Source organism: Argentina silus, assembly GCF_951799395.1.
Source record: "Argentina silus genome assembly, chromosome: 10".
Classification (NCBI taxonomy): Eukaryota; Metazoa; Chordata; class Actinopteri; order Argentiniformes; family Argentinidae; genus Argentina; species Argentina silus.
In genome coordinates, this window is record NC_139664.1 from 17,460,438 (window position 1) to 17,470,773 (window position 10,336).

Genomic DNA, 10,336 nt, shown 5'->3' on the forward strand with positions numbered 1-10,336 from the left:
ACAAATAAATAATAAATAAATCCCTTTCATTTCACCTTTTTTTGCCTAAACTCATCATGGCAACTGTACACAGTGCAAAGTAACAGTGTGGGAACTAAAAAGTATATGGAACTGTATTAATATTCACAAGTGTAGAAAAACTAAAGAAATTTCACAAACACTGTACTTGTTGAAAACAATGTTGAAGTGCTTTTAGTTGAACGCTCGGCATGTGCATGCGGGATGGAGGCCGTTACACATCTGGCCCGTGACTGACATGGCGGAGAGAGTGCAGTCCCATGATGCAACAGCCGCGGATCAGCGATGCGATGTTGTACACTGGTGCTCCGCCATCCACACCGTGCCGGGAGTAGAGCCAGGCCACCGTTGGTAAAACTGGCGCTGCCACGGCAACCAGATCAACCAGGAAGCTGCTGCTCCAGTAGCGTTTACCAACCACGGCCATCCCAGGTGGCGCCCCGCACGGCTCCTCCGTACTCACGTCGAAGTCCAACTCGTCCATGCACCTAGGGACCACCGCGGGCTCCAGGCAACACATCCCAGAATCAATGGACGTGTCAGGGCTGACTGGGAGAGGGGCAGGAGAGGACAGGCTGAGGCTGGGGTCAGTCAGCTGGGCAGCAGGATCAGGACCGAGCAGGGCTGGGAGTTGGAGGAGGCCACTGGAGGATGGGAGGAGGGAGTCTCCGACTGTAGACCCAGCTCCATGGAGCTTGAGCAGCTGGAGCAGGAGAGCCTGGACATCAGGAGGGAAGGACATCACCTCCGTCTGGACTGCCTTCTCCTCTGGGATGAGCTGCTCTGCAAGAGACGGTGTGATGAAGGTGATGGAGGAGCAGGCGGTGTTGGACGGGGCCTTGGGTAATGGGATGGTTTCCTCCCCCTCACTGTGGAGCAGGGTGGACACCCCTGGCCCAGGCTCGGCCTCTCGCCTCAGCTTCCCACTCGAGTCCTGGCTGGAGTCAACCACCGTGGACATCAGAACGTGCTCCAGGAGCTGGTTGGCCATCTCGTCATTGATCAGCAGCCCACTGTCCGCCATCTCCTCGGCCCCCTGGCCCTCCTCACCCTCCATCTTCCCCAGGGAGGCCTCCTCCTTGCTGGGGGAGTCGTCACAGAGGAAGTCCAGGGTAGGTTCATCCTGGAGGGTGAAGCCACTCTGGGCCAGCTCCATGCTGTGGAGGAGGGACTCCAGCTTCCTGTTCTGGATGTTGATGTCGATAAAGTACTTCTGGATTCCCTTGTCCTTCAAATAAAAATCAAATAGAAAGCTTTATTTGAAATGCATCTAAACAGCGCACAACACACTTCACATAACAATGGAAAAACACACTTTACATACAATTAAATCCAGAAATATTTATATTAAACATTGAGGAAGAATAAGAAAATAAATAAATAAACAATAATAAAAACATACAACTTGCAATCTAAACAGAAGAAACTAAAAGCCAACCTTCTCCATCAGGCTACTCTTCATGGTCTCCACCACCTGCCGCAGCTGTTTGATCTCCTTGCGCGCCTCCTTCAGGGACAGCTGCGCCTCCACACGGTGGCACTCCTCCTCGATCCAGTCCTCCCTCATCCTCCCCAGCTGGGACTTCAGCTCCCCGATCTCAGACTCCCTGGGGAACAAAACCACAGGATTAGAGACAACTGATTTCATACGAGTATGTATTCAAAATGATAATGTTATGTTGATTTAACCAACTTGTAGAACATCTCTTGTATATACGTCCAACATAGTATACAAAAAAAAAAAAACACGAAGCCATGAGATTGTGAAAGCACCCACCTGTCATGGACGATGTTCTCAGACTCCCTCAGCTTGCTCCTCAGATGGCGGATGGACACCTCCTTCTGCTGCAGGGGGGTGAGGTACTGCTCAGGGTTGGGGGGTCTGATGCCATGGTTGTCAATGCAGGAGTGGTATCGCCCTAAGTTCACCCTTCTGGAGGATGGAAGCAGGAGATTAAATATTAACCTCGAGTTACACTCAGATGGATGTAGCATCAGATCGTTGCTGCTAGTAAAAATACATGTAGAGAGCCAAGAGATATGTGAAACCGGTGGGATTTCAACAGGACACCTCTTGCATGGATGACCCATCACCTCCATGACAAGGAAGAACGTCTGTTCTACACAATACATTAGTTCCTGAATGTTCTGCAACGTTCCACCTCTCTAAGTATGAGTTCCTGTTATCCTGGGGGGTTGCCATTTTCACCCCAGGGTTCCAGCAGTGAGATATTCATCACATCCTGAACATGGATATTGAGGAGGACCCCCCATCTATACAATATCCTGTGCTGCACAATGTCAACCCCTCATCAGAGTGATTCTTCAGTTCTTTAGTGAAAGAATTAGGCCATGAAAACGAGGTTACTTGAACAATGCATAGCTCAAAATAGTTTTCTAAGTGAGGAAAACTACCGCTGGGTGAGGTTATTACTTTGTCAGTGCAGTCTGACTGGGATAGTGCTGTCTGGGCAGAGGCTCAGCGAAGCCTGGAATTACTGTCTGACTGAGGATTACCAGCTTGCAGACTAAATGCGAAAAAGCTAAAATGCTAGGTTGTTCAAACGTTGGCAGGGTTGGATAGGAAAACAATTAACTTGGAGGGAAAGCCCAAATTACATTTAGTTGGCCCTAAAAAGGGAACAGGGTTCTCTGCTCAGTATTCCCAGGGACACCTTTAATAGACATCCAAGTTCATTAACATTACAACCACTGCATTAACCTTCGGTTGTACTTTAGCTTCTCCGGAAAAACCCCCCGTGATCCCGCTTTTATGATCCCGTTCAAAGAGGATTGAGAAAACGCGTGTTTCTCTGTGTCTGAGGAGGAGAGGCTAGATTTTGACTAATCATATGCAGAGCAGCTCCTATGAAGACAGCTTCACAGTCAGCTAGCACAAAATCCTAGCAACCTGGGACTTTGAAGTGAGCGCTGCATCCCTGCCAGGAATAGAACAGGCTGGCAGAAGGTAGAGACTAGCAAACAAGGGCATCACATGACACCCCGCCAGGCATAGCAGACAAGGAGAGAGTAGAGAGGGGAAACATCCTGTAGCAATGTCCTTAGAAATGATGATAATTATGCAATTAAGGACATTGTTATGCTTTAAATGCATAGAGAAGGATTGTGCTGCTTGCTGCATAGAGAATGACTCATAAGCCGTGGGCTGTGTTCAGGAGTTTAGTCGGCTTTTCGCTCCCGACTATAAAACAACCAAGGTTGAGTTGACTGTTTGCTCATGCGACGCTGCATTAGCTGCATGTTAGCCATCTGAAGCAGTGGAGGTAGAAATCGGAGGATGGGCTCATTGTAATGCATAGAACAGAATGAGGAATGGTGACAAACACACAAGCTCATCCTCAGATTCCTGCCTCCACCAGCCTCCCAGGTGAATACTCAACATGAGAACCCAGCCCCGCCACAGAAATATGAGACGGTAAGAAAAAAAACGCAGGCAAGCTAGTCAGGCTATCGACAGAGTTATAATGAAATATTCATGACACCAATCCTCTCCTTCAAACCAAGGGTCTGAAAGACACACGCACAGGCCTGCATTTGAAAGCATTTAGACTTTGAGCAGTAACAAAGGACGTTTTCTGGGTAACAAAACATAGACATTTGTTTTTCAAATCCTTTCCGTAATCTCAGCATAGCCCAATCATGACATAATCCCGGTCTCTCAGAAAAGTAGGGGAAATTATAAAAACAGATCAAAAACTTCGCTCCAAGCCTAATCCGTCCACCCACACCGGATGTAATGCCCATGGGCGCCACTGTGCCCTTGTCTCATGTCCCTGCCTTCCAGTGCCCATCCTCCCCAGAGCAGACAGAGGACGGGGAGGGATTGTGTTCAGTAGACAAGAAACTGGATAAAACCTCTTCAAAACAGGAAGGGTGGATGCATCTAATAAAAACCGCTATTTTTCAGTTCTTCTCGCACGATACATTTTTGTTCTGTGCCAACTCAACATGATGTGTGCGTGTCTGTATCTGTGCATACATCTGTGTCTCTGTGTGTGTGGTTCTGTACCTGGTGGTGGGGCTGGAGTTGCTGCTGCTGTTGGTGGAGGAGGGGGCTTTGAGGGGTGGTGTTCTGTAGGGGGCGTAGAGGTCTGCATCATGGGTTGTGGGGCTCCCCGCTGGCTTGAACACAGGCAGGCTTCTGATGTGGGGGGCACCTCGACTATCGGGGGACAGAGAACTGTATCGTTAAAGCCGAATCACAGCAATAACATTGCAAATACTATCGGTAGATGCCTGGGTTTGGGGAGCAGGAGACCCAGGTTTGATTCCCCAGCGGTGACACTGCAGTCGAAAGACAGCACAGATACTAGAGCCTTGCCTGCGTGAGGTTTTCTTCCCTGTGGAGCTGGCAGCCAGGCCCTCTCTGGTCTTCAGGCTGCCTGTGCTACTGGAGGAGCTGAAGTCTGCCTCGCTACCTGCAGAGACATGGATACACCAGTGACTGATCAGTGGACATGAAACACACACACATACACACAGACACACTTACATTCTGGATCTCCATAACTACACATCAGACAGTAGTGATCCATGTCTCTATTTCCAGTCATCACATTTCATCCCAGCTTCTCCACACGGTCAAGTCAAAAACCTGAGCCTGAACTTCCACAACGCTACGCAAACCGCTTAAACTGGGAGCAAACTGTGACGAGCTTGGTCCTGCTGCCTGTATGTGCGGTTAGCATAGCAGCAGGCCAGTAGCCAGATCAAAGTGGAGGCTCTCAGATTACAGTCTCCATCGGGCGGACCTCCCCAACCTCACACTTAGTGGGAGACAACCTGGAGAACACAGAACCTTTAGCCTGTAGGAGCAACAGTGAGACTTCTCTCTCGCTCAACACCTCTCTGACAGCAGCAGGACCACTGGGGTATCAGTTTCACTTCATTGCCTCCCACCCTCCCTCCCCACACACCACTACAGTCATATTCAAACGCTACTGCTCCTAGGATGCACATAGGCAGATCTGATAGTTGATATAATTTGCGCAAAATGGCTAACCTTAAACCCTAAAATTCCAGAAAAGCTAGCTAACAAAAAAACCCTGACGTTCATCATCTTCCTGGCATATCTTCACTATGTAGCACTCAATCAAGTCAAATTTAAGTTACCAGTAATCCCCTAAAATATTTCTTACAAAGCTGTGATTGGGTTGCAAAATATGTAGTGAAAAAATATTCCAATACCACTCTCAACATTGAATCAAACTCTACAGGACTACATTTGACTATGAGAATAAGCCAGCATGGTCCTTACAATGTAGACAGACCATGAATCAAGTCTAATTACCTTTGAGGGAAGACATTGAGCACTCTACTGGTGTATGTTTCAGAGAAAAGGCATACCTGAATAGAATCTCTTTCCATTAGATAAAACCATAGTTAAATGCTCACTTTGTGACTATTGTGAATGTGACAATACTACACAAAAGAAGTGTGAAACTATCTGATCCTTTAACACTGGGCAAGTGAGTCAACTGATGGTCTGTGCGCACAACCAATGAAGGAAGTCAAGTCCTGCCAATCAGTCTAATTGGTAAACCTTGGGTCCCTTTCATCATCAACCAATCAGGATACCACATCTCAGTGTTTGAATCTTGATCAAACATTTCCCTCATTTACTGAATCCCATATCATTTGAGTTGAACATGCACAGTAAAAAGACAAGAACAGAGAGCCATGTGGAGATGAATGTGAATCTGAAGTTGTTTCAGAAGAGATGAGGGTTTTGCCATGATTCTGTTAACACAGAACAGATGCACAGGCAATTAATCTCAGCAAAGTCATTACTCTCTCATTCAACCAGCTGCTTGTTCCCCAACTAGAGGCTCTTTAACTGGGAATGTCTGTCTGGGAATCCGTTAGCTGCTGACATCTCACAAATACCAGGTTATTGTACTTTGATCTACTGGGAGATACCGGCATGTGTAACACGTGGGAAACCTACATAAACAGTGTGTGTGTGTACATACTAGCCCACAGCATGCAAATACACTAGGAACCATGTTGCCTGCATGTTAATAACAAAACAAATTGAATTGGACAATCTTGAACGGCAAAGAATTCGATCTGATCTGAATAAAACAAAAGGACATTTTATTTAGCGTGGTTGTTTCTATTGACAATCAACAGTATTGAAACGAAAAAAATCCAAGATCAGTGTATCAGCCTCTTCTTTTACTACATCAACCCCCCCCCTGTGAAGATGCTACTTCCTGGATCCTTACCTCTGGGCAGCGTGGTGGAGCGCTGCTCCCTCTTGTGCCTCGGTGGGGGGGCGTGCCACTCCGCCATCACCCTCACCCTCTTCACCTTGGCCTTATTGCGCTCGGGGGGCGCGGGGGACCCGTGGGGACTGTTGTCTGAGCCTGACGGGGTTTTGGAGGGGGACACAGACTGACTACTGGGACAGCCGGTGTCATCTATGTAGACAGGTACACAGACAGTAGCCAAGAATATGCAGGCGGGCGGGAGACACAGCAGTCAATCACAGCTCAAGGTTCATTTCAGGGGCTCTTATCTGCCATCATAAGTCAGCCAACCAACAGCTTCATCATCGTAAACACGGCAGTTTGTTATTAGAGCTGACCTATCGTAATGATTTAATGTTCTTCAACACACCCTGTTATTTTGTGATCTTTTTCTCTGATCTAATATTGGATCATCAATCTACTGTATGAATAAGGTTAATCTTATCCAAATAAAGGCTAACATTACTATGTCATTTCTGTGTTAAATGCATGAGGTAACAGCCTTGCCTAACCCATTATTGTATGACATCACACACCAAAAGTAGCCATCTGGTCGATTTTATGAAACAAAAATTATCTAAGTGCTTCCAATTATTGTAACATAAGGACTTATGTTGACATAATTTTTACTTGGCAAGACCACTCACAAGGCCCCCGAGTGTATTATTATGTAATCAGTCTGACTGTTGTAGGCTTTGTGGGAAGATGTGAATTAGATACCTAATGATTTCAGACATGTTCAACTTATGAACCTTTTCATTGGCAATGTGACTAAGTCATATGGTGACAGGCTGAAGCAAATTCCTGATCTCGGTTTTCAGATCGGTATTTGAAGGAAAGGAGACGAGGAAATGAAACAAGTAGAGGAAGCCACTCTAAACTTTTGGGATGCACTCTGTTGAAAACACGTGGGAACTACCAACCTGAGCAAAAGCTGTTGGTGCTTATGGTCCGTTTGGATTGGTCAGAGCTTTCGCCGCAGTCCTTCCCCTCCTCTTCTGAAAATGGTGATTCGGCGGATCCTTTCTCCTTGGGGAGGAATGGATGGAGTACCAAGCGTGGGATGCGGCTGCGGGGACTCCCCTTCTCCGGTGACTTCTTTTCCTGAACACCATTAAAAACATTATCACCAAATAATCAATGTTCGTGGTAAAACGCATTTAAACGAGTAGAGTTAGTGCGCACGAAAAACTTTGTGCCTCAATTGCAATTGGCGCGCTCTCCTGGCTAAATCGTGAACAGCGCATCATTGGTAAAGCCATAAGAGAGGTGCTGATGAAATCAAACCAATACATTGTAGTCGACGGTACAATAGACACAATAGACAATTAAAATGTAATATTTAGACACAAATCGCCGAACAAAAAACAAAAACAATACATGGCAAGAATAAGCGACTAATATAATCCAAAAGATCCTTGAAATGATACGCATACCTCATATTCTTGGAACGGTCCCATTGTGTTCCACGTAGCGTCCTCCTCTGTGGATCTGTGAGGAGAGAGAAACTAGGTGAGACGGATTTCTGTGTGCATCATCCTGACGTGGCACCCAAACCCTTCAGTAACAAGGGCGACTCTGTCCTAAATCGGTTACGCCACTGATGACACCCGCCCCCGCACCCGACTGGCACAGATGGCACAGGAACGGACCGTCGTCATGAAACCTTGCTTTAATTAGGTCCAAAGCGAATGTGTGCCTCCATAGTGAAACACATATTTGTATTGCTACATGTATTGCTGACAGAGTGAAAATACCTATTAAACTTATCAACCTTATACGTTTAGCTCAAAAGCTCTCACATTTATAACTGGATCATGAAATCTATTCCCCAATGATACTTGGACTTGCTTGAGATGAGTGTAAAAATACTGTAGTGAATATCCAATGGTATGAATAACATTATGAACAAGATTCAGGTCCTTGGTCTGCCTCTGTCTTTTTTGGTAAGGATTATCCACAACAGACATATCTCCTAAAAAAATGTCAGGGGATGAGAGAGGAGTTTGTGCCATGGCCATGTGTCATTGTGCCAATAAATACCCCACAGAAATATGCCATCCTGTGCCAAAGAGCCCTATCTGTTCCTGCCAATGGGAGAGAAGATGAACCCAGCAAATAGTTTTCTAATTGCTGAGATAATGAAGATGGTGCACTACAGGGGAGGCTGTTTGGAGGCAGAAATAGGAGAACGGGCTCATTGTTTGATACCATTCCTCATTCCATTCCATGCATTACAATGAGCCCGTCCTCCGATTTCTACCTCCACCAGCCTCCCCTGGTCCACAATCATAACAGTGTCATGATGTTGCATTGTCTGCGCTTTTCTCAGATCCAAAGTACTTAACATATCCATGATAAAATACGGAAAACATATGAGTTGACAAAGCAAACATGGACAAAGACATTGTGGAACCAATACTTTCACCCACCCTATTTTGACATGCACATACATGTGCAGAAGTGGTATGTTTTATTCATGTGTGATGGCTGAATAATTCACAGGTTCACGTCATGCTTGACTGCATCTCTTGCCATGTTTCCGTTGCCTCTCTCCTGACTCCTGTTGAATGTTTGAGCCTCTTAGCATCCCTGGTTAAAAGGGATGGTTATGTAAGTGCGTACGTGTTTTGGGTTTCTCTTTTTTTTATTTTATTACAGAATGACGTAATTGACCCCTAAGGTCTGTCTTGTCATCGCTCCAGTGAATCCGAATTTCGGTTTTTTTCCCTCCTCGGCCCAGATGGTATATTTTTTTTATTGTGACTGGCACTCTCGATGTTGGTAAATATAGACCCAGCTCAGAACATCCCCAGCAAGCTGCTGTAAGCAATCACGTCATGTATAAACACATACTCTATCTTGTCTTCTATACAACAGGTATATTTCCGCCGGAAAGGCTAAGGTCAAACCGCCGTTGAAATAACAAAACAGTGAGTATTTGAGGCCAAGCTTTAAACCAAAATGTAATCTGCGGATGTCCTTTATGCCATGACACCCAGCCATGATGCTCTATATTTGAGACTACCCCAAAGTTAACCTGATATCAGTACATCTTCCACACAGCTTTTAGCACTATTTTTAAAAGCATACTGAGAAGAGTATCTGTCTGTCTGCCTGTCTGCCTGCCTGCCTGCCTGCCTGCCTGCCTGCCTGTCTGTCTGTGTGTCTGTCTGTGTGTCTGTCTGTCATCACAATAAAACATCAGCATGATAAGCTTTCCATTTTGTCTCTGCCCGCCTCCCATGGTTCAGTAGCTGGTAGACTGGCACACAGCTTCAAAGTGGAATCAGATTAAGCAGTAGGCACAGCCGAGCATTCAAACCATGCCCTAGCAACAGACTTAGCAACAGAGGAGAGAAGTGCACGAACAACATTGGCTAGATGGGACCAATTAAATTTGCAGACAGTTTGTATTGCAGGGTTTGTGCATTCTGTATCCTGAGAGTGCACTGCTGGGGAGGGACGGGGGGGGTATTGGTTCCCGCAATATAACAAAGGTCAATGTTGTTTAAATTGGGTCCAGGGAGGCTGGTTGAGGAAGACATCGGAGGATCCTTGTAATGCACGGAATGGAATGAGGGATGGGATCAAACACGTGTGATCTTTCCCCAGCCTGTGTATAGTGTCTGCCTGCTCTAAATAGATAAGATGCTCAACGTGAGAAACTCCAGAGGGAGCTGTCTATCACTTTAGCTGTTGTTCACATTATTCCAGTCTGAACAGGCCCCCCCTCGCAAAAGCCCTACAACGTGGGCTTACGCAATCAGCCGGGTATCAAACCCGCGTCTTATCTGCGCACATAAGACTATGTTAGCCCACTGAACTAAAGCCATAGGCGTCAACTCTGGGGCTAGGGGCTAAAAAGAAGAGTTTTGAAGTTATGCACAAATACTGTATTTAATCAAATCCACTTACACTTGCGGTACACCACTTCAACTCCATTACTGGACATTAACATAAGCTGCCATGTCTTCTGGATATAGTAGATCATATAGATAAGACTTATAATGTGTGGTTTAAGTGTTTTTTAATGTCATTTTGTT

The 10,336-nt window shown here is 46.0% G+C and overlaps 1 protein-coding gene across 1 annotated transcript; it reads right to left on the reverse strand.

The window, feature by feature from the left end:
- Window positions 1-232: 232 nt before the first annotated feature.
- On the reverse strand, window positions 233-7,750 carry sybu (syntabulin (syntaxin-interacting); the record flags this gene model as incomplete). Its single annotated transcript, XM_083679599.1, has 8 exons — window positions 233-1,246; window positions 1,457-1,625; window positions 1,796-1,951; window positions 4,049-4,180; window positions 4,325-4,457; window positions 6,267-6,407; window positions 7,214-7,394; window positions 7,727-7,750. 8 exons carry the CDS (start codon window positions 7,748-7,750, stop codon window positions 233-235), a joined length of 1,950 nt encoding a protein of 649 aa, XP_083535725.1.
- Between the last annotated feature and the right edge of the window lie 2,586 nt (window positions 7,751-10,336).